This window comes from Chiloscyllium plagiosum, chromosome 5 (assembly GCF_004010195.1).
Source record: "Chiloscyllium plagiosum isolate BGI_BamShark_2017 chromosome 5, ASM401019v2, whole genome shotgun sequence".
NCBI lineage: Eukaryota > Metazoa > Chordata > Chondrichthyes > Orectolobiformes > Hemiscylliidae > Chiloscyllium > Chiloscyllium plagiosum.
Window position 1 is genome coordinate 49447015 of NC_057714.1, and position 7151 is coordinate 49454165.

Sequence of the window (7151 nt, forward strand, 5' to 3'; positions counted from 1 at the left end):
ACTGCATGCCAGATTCACCTAAGGATACTTGTTTAGACAATACTTTTTTGGGTAGACAAGAATATGTATAGAGGCTTCGTGTTTGTAAACTGCAACATACTTTTGTATATACTTAATTAATTCTGTGCATTATTTGAATATAACACCATCAGTTCCCTTTTGTTTATATCTAATAAGAAAGCAGAGCAAATTGCAAATTATTTTTGATAGATCTAAAAATCCATATTACACTAGTTTATTAATTGCATGGATAAGAAAAAAAAAGTTACAAGTAAACAAGTATCTAACCACCTTCTCCATGTCTTTGTGATGTTAATTTTCAGCATTCTGGCATGGGTGGTGCAGGTGCTGGGAAAAAGAGCCGTGTTTGGAAAAACCTGAAACAAATTCTTGCTACTGAGAGGATGTTCCCATGGAAACTGAATGATCCTAACTGTGAGTTTCAGTGATATTTGCTAGCTCGTGTTTCTTTTTAAATATACCCAACATTCATATATAATCATATCAACCTTCTACAATGTATTTTCAGTTATTCAAGAATGTACCATCAGCTTGTTCGTTATAATTTTCCAAATCCCTTCTAAATTTGTTTAAAACTGGTAAAGGGAGCATGTTAGACTTGAAAGAAACATTAGCCTTGATTACACCTGTCTGCAATGTTAAATTATGCCATATAGTAAGAAACCTAAGGGAGAAATTTATTTTTCTTCACTGCTTAAAATACTTATCTTTTCAACAACATTATTTTCCTTATTCATTCCTGGGATGTAAACATTGCTGCCAGGATTTACTTTCTAATTGCCCTTAAGAAGGTGGTGGTAAGCCACTTTTCTGAACCATTGCAGTCTACATATAGCAAAAATGTTCCAGGATTTTGACTCTGCAATAGTGCAGGAATGCTGATATAGTTACAAGACACATTGGAGTTTTCATTTGTCTGCTACCACCCTTCTTCGGTAGAGGTTGTAAGTTTGAAAGATGCTGTAGAAGAAGCCTTGCCCGAGCAAATGAAGAGTTTCCTGTCACTTTCTTGACTTGTGCCTTGTAAATAGCAACCTACTTTTGGGATTCAGAATGTTAGCTATTTATCATGCAATTCCCAGAGTATCATGTATACTTGTAGCTACGGTTTTATAAAGCTAATCCAGTTAAGTTTCTGATCAAAGGTGACCTGAAGGATGCTAATAGTGGGGAGTTCAATAATGATAGTCATTGAATCTCAACGAATGATGGTTAGTTTTGCTCTTGTTGGATGTGGTCATTGTTGCCATGTAAGTGCCAAATAATGTCACTGATGAGACCTCCCCAAAATGTTCTCCAGATTCAATTTGCTTTGAATATCTGAGGGCCAAATCTTTAAGACACAAATCTTAATATAATTCCTGTAACATGAAAAACTTGGATTTAATAGGTGCTGCACAAAAGTAAATTGGACAATAATATACTGCCACTTTTGCAATTCTATCATAATTCTACTGTGAATTATAGGAATATTATAAGTAGTAGTATAAGAATAATTGCAATTATGCTATGTTGAAATAGCAGACATACTTTAAGATTGTAGACATGTACCAAAGCCCATTTGTTAATGTGATTCTTTATTGGGCGTAAATAATATCAATAATTGTGCTTTCTTTACTTTCAGAAATAGGTCCTCTAGCTTTGCTGGTATGCTGCACCTAATCCATTTGAGCAATTACTATTATTTCCAAAAGGTGGAATTCCATAGATAATAGTCATGTGTGATTTTTCTGTATCCTTAAAAGTTTCTAATATTTACCTAGTCAGATGTCAAACACGGCAACAACCAATTTCATTTTTTTCTTAAAATCTTCTTCAGATTCCAGCATTGATGCTCTTCCTTCCTTTAAACCAGCCAAAAAATACTCAGATATTTCAGGACTTCCTGTAAGTATAGTACATTGTTTTTATTGCATTAGGTTGACTTTCTGCAAGTATTAAATTCTTGAAAATTAGACTCAGTTACCTTTTGAACATTGTCCTCACACTCTACTGTTGCCATTTACCATGTTAATCTGAAAGCATTATTTTGTTCCGAATTCTACATCAGCAGTAACCTGTATTAGTTTGGTGCTTTTAAAGTAAAAATGCTCAAGCCATTTTAAAAGTACAAGGAGAATAAAAAGAAATCTAAACAAGAGGATGGTACAAATATGGAATGAGCTGCCCGTGGAAGTGGTGGAGGTACAATTACAACATTTAAAAGACATCTGGATGAGTATATGAATTGGCAGGGTTTGGAGGGATATGGGCCAAATGCTAGCAAATTTGATTAATTTAAGATATCTGGTCAGCATGGACGAGTTGGGTCAAAGTCTGTTTCTGTGCTGTGCATCTCTATCACTATATGATTTTCAAAGAAACTGGTTGATTATCAATGACCAGAAGCTTGATTGAACAAGGTGGAGAGATTACTAATCTCTGATCAGTTGATTGGCCACTGGTAGAATGGGATGTACAAGGATAACAGCAAAGGAACAAAGTTTGATAGTTCACAATAAGAGGTTACTGACATGGGGAGGAACAACACCGTAGAAGGATTTAAGCTAAAATAAACTTATCTAGTACACCTGTGATTCAGCAGGGAGTTGTTTTTCATACTTTTTCTTCACAGTACATAAATTACATAATTTAGGGGAGGTGATTGTCCGATTATCACTGGACTATTAATCTGGAGAGCCAGATAATGTTCTACTATACCAGGGTTCAAACCGCGCCATGTTAAATGGTAGAATTATAATTCAATAAAAATCTGGGATTAAGAGTCTGATGATGACCATGGAACCATTAGAAAAAGCCCATCTGGTTCACTAATGTCCTTTTAGGGAACAAAACTGCCATCCTTACATTGTCTGACCTATACGTGACTCCAGACCCACAACAATGTGGTTGACTCTTAACTGCCCTCTGGAGAATTAGGGTTGGCCGAGACAGTCATGCCTGCATCCTGTGAATGAATAAGGAAAAAAAACTATATGGGACTTTAAAATTTGTACCAATACAATGAGGCAAGGAAAAACTTCTATAAAGTGAAGTTTTGTGAGGAACTTCTATTTGAATCCTAATACAGTAGTGTGTTGTGGGGTAGAAGCATATTATGTTCTTGCTGTATCTTAAGGAAATTGGAATAAAAAAATTCCGAATTATCATCTCTGTCTCTGTTTTCTGTTATGCTTGTGATGACACTACCCCCTCTATAAGAAAGTGTATACCAACTGACTGAATGTGTTATCACAATTAAGTATAATTCTGTCTTTACTACACATGCACACAGTCACTCAGTGATGTGTGTGCACACAGCTGAATTGCATAGTGAAAGAGGGTCTGTCTGAGCTTCCCTCCCTAGCCTAGGAGCAATAAGTACAATTGTGACTGTCCACTGCTATCACAGCTAAGATTAACCAGCCAGAGTTTGAATCTGGAACCTTCAGGTTTATATGGTAACACCAGATAGTGCATAAACCTACCAAACACCAACAAAGCTCCAGAGTGTTCCGTTGCCCTTGAATATTTTTATTATTTGAGTATAGACAGAACCCGAAGACTTCAATTAGAAATACTGAGGTTAATGGGAATTTAAAATTCTGCACTGTTTGTCTTTAACAGCACCACTTATGGTTTTCATATACAAATGCTCTTGGCTTAAACATTCTTCCCTTGTTCTCCACTTCATCCTTTATCAAAATGTCTCATTAATAGCAAAACATTGTACTGGTAAATACAAACAAAGTTAATATTATACAGGTACAAATTCTGGGAGAGCTGTTGTATCTCCAATTTATCAAACTTTTAACTGTCATTGTCTTTATATACTTTGCAAAGCAATGGCATAGGAAATGAAATGTACAAGTGTCATTTTCAAACATTTCTAAATCACTCAGTATATGTAGGAAAATAAAGCTCTATTACTTGTCATTGAAGCAAACCTAATTTGAATGAATTAAAATGCAAACCAAATTGTAGTTTATCATTAAACTTTTAAATGTAGCAGTGGCATAATACAAGAACTGTCTTGTTAATGCAGAAAAATGCAAATAAGCAATTTGAATTCATGTTTCAAAGGTGAAGTTTTCAATAGTAGAAATTTATAGGATAAGTCATTCGGCTAAGCATGTCTTTCCCAGCTGAGAGACCAACATAATCCAGCATTTGTTCCTTGGATTTTTTGGCAATATAGTTTATTTTAAATGTGAAAAATGTTTTTTGTCTGTACCATGCTTTCATGTTACTGAGTTCTGGAATCCCACTCCTAGGATTTCTCTCAACTGTCCTCTAATCCTTATCATTTGTTATGATCTCAGATGATGTTACTAATGTACAAGTCAGATCCCAGGATGAAATCTGGCTGGATAGTTTTTTTTAAACAGAGGTGGAGTTAATTCACTGAAACGTAGGCGCAAATAGCTACGGTTTTCTTTAATAAAAGAGAAGTTTATTACATAAAAGGAAAACAGTAAAATAAACCAAGCTACCAAATTACAGAACAGGACTTTCAAACGCACAGCGAAATGAAGTTGCATCCATTCCTCAATATCATCAATTGGTAGTGTTTCAAATACAGAGAAATTATCCTTCTACATTAAATCTTTAGATGTAACTTAATTGCTTCTCCCCAGTTTTTGTCCTGTAAAGTTGTCCTACATAAATCCTCTTTACACTGAAAGCCTAGACTTTCTCGGTATTTTAATAATCTGTCAATTTATAATTAAACACTCCTGGAAGTTTCACAAGTTAAATTTTTTGATGCATTTCAATCAATTCTTCCCTCATCCTCTTCCATTCCAAAAAAAAAATCGATCAGGCTATCCATTCTTTCTCGTTATTAAAATTCCTTGTAACGCCTATGTCAGTGCCCTCTGTACCCCTTCTAATGCAATTATAATCTTCTGAGAACAGAAACAGAAATTCCTGGAGAAAGGCAGCAGGTCTGGCAGCATCTGTGGAGAGAAAGTAGAGTTAACATTTCAAGCCCAGTGACCCTTCATCCAAGCTGCCTACATTATTCCTATAATGTGACCAGAACTGTGCATAGTACTCTAACATTGGCCTAACTGGTGTCTTGTACAGTTAGATTAGATTACTTAGTGTGGAAATAGGCCCTTCGGCCCAACAAGTCCACACCGACCCTCCGAAGAGCAACCCACCCAGACCCATTCCCCCTACAATTCACCTAACCTGCAAATTTTTGGACTGTGGGAGGAAACCAGAGCACCCGGAGGAAACCCACGCAGACACAGGGAGAATGTGCAAACTCCACACAGACAGTTGCCTGAGGTGGGAATTGAACCCGGGTCTCTGACGCTGTGAGGCAGCAGTGCTAACCACTGTGCCACCGCGCCGCCCACCATTCTGATAAACATCTACTTGCTCTTGTATGCATGCCTTGCCAAATTACAAAAAATCACATTTGTTGTCTTGTCCATCTTATCTGCCTGCCCTGCCATATTCAGGATCTGTGGGCATGAAATTTAAAGACTTATGTTCTCTACACATCTGGGTATCCTACAGTTTATTGTGCGTTGCTTCACTCTCTGGTCAAACTTCATTTGCTACTTTTCTGCCCATTCCTTCGATAATAACTTGCCATCTACACGTTTACAAACATACAACCAATTATTATCTCAACTGTAAACTTCTGAATAATTTCCCTTCTATTTACATCTAAAGGTTGGTTCATATCATGAACATCAAGGATCCCATTACTGAGCGCTGCTAAAAACAAGCTTCCAGTCACAAAAACAACCATCTATCATTTCCTTTTTTGTTTGCACCCAAATTGCCACTTTCCTGGGATTCCATGAGCTTTTACATTTCCAACTAATATGCAATGTGGGACCTTATCAAAAGCCTTGCTAAAATCCATGTAAATTACATCAACTGCAAATGCTAGCTTAGCCAGTGTTGCCTGTATCCCGTTAAATAATTTTGTAATAGAAGTGTGCCATGTGTCAAAATGTTTATGTACTGAATGTAAGTTGATTGGGGAAGCAAAGACTGAAAGAACTTTAATTATGTGAACTTGGGTAAAATAAGCATTGTATGTAAGATTTATTTCCGCTTTTTTATTGCATTTCAAATACCACCACACCTGCGGCTTACAAGGAAATTTCAGAGCCACTTGGATTTTCTTAGGAACTACAGTTAATGTGATGATTTTTCCCCTTTTGCTATTGATTTAACTTTTATTGTATACTAGAGGAAAGTAATTCTGATTGAGAATGCTGTTTATAGACCTTAAACTGGAATCTATTTAAAATAATTTTCTTAATCTGGTTTGCAACATTATAAGGAGTACTAGGTTATATTTCTCCTCAAAGTGAAACAGAAAATTCAATCCTCAAATTGGATTTTATGTAAAATGAGGTTCATTCTGCTCTCAAAATGCAAACTGGCTTAGATAAATCTTTTCCTCCTAGAATAAAAAAAATGCACAGCATACCCCAAACAGCAGCCAACTTTCTTATTTCATTCTGCACCATCTCACCCCAGACCTGACTCCTGAAATAACAGCATCTTGCTTTTTTTTTTGAGGAAGGTAGAGAATAAAGGTAAGATTTGAAGTTACTAAAGTTACAATTAGATGTCAAACAAGTAAACTACCACAAGGAGATCTGCAAGCTAAACATAAATAGATTATGGACTAGGCAAGCAATTGTGTAATTTATTGATCAGAACAGAATTCTAATCCTACCACATCAGGTTTCAAATGATGGTCTGCTTCCAAGGAAATAAGAGGTGGTGTTTTTATGAATGTCCCCATCTCGACTGTTATAAAACCAACATGTGAAATGGGGCAGAGGTGTTTTGGAGTGCCGTTAGCCAAATATGCTGAGTGGCTCCCTCCTGAAGTTCCTTTTGCCACAAAAGACAACTTCCAACACTCTGTTTGATTCAACATGACATTAAGTAGCTGAATGTATTGAATACAGTGAAGTCAGTGGCTCCCATCAATAGACTATGGTCGACGATGCCCTCCACCGCATCTCTTCCACTTCCCGCTCCTCCGCCCTTGAGCCCCGCCCCTCCAACCGCCACCAGGACAGAACCCCACTGGTCCTCACCTACCACCCCACCAATCTCCATGTACAGCGCATCATCCGCCGCCATTTCCGCCGCCACCAAACGGACCC

The 7151-nt window shown here is 36.9% G+C and overlaps 1 protein-coding gene across 5 annotated transcripts in view; it reads left to right on the forward strand.

Annotated features, from left to right (window-relative positions):
* ino80c (INO80 complex subunit C) overlaps nt 1-7151 on the forward strand; it is a 67450-nt gene that overhangs the window by 19212 nt on the left and 41087 nt on the right. For all 5 annotated transcript variants that reach the window (XM_043690052.1, XM_043690054.1, XM_043690053.1 and 2 more), the window contains exons 3-4: nt 324-435; nt 1841-1908. In XM_043690052.1, the coding sequence (XP_043545987.1) occupies nt 324-435; nt 1841-1908 (180 nt within the window). The remainder of the gene's footprint in view (nt 1-323; nt 436-1840; nt 1909-7151) is intronic.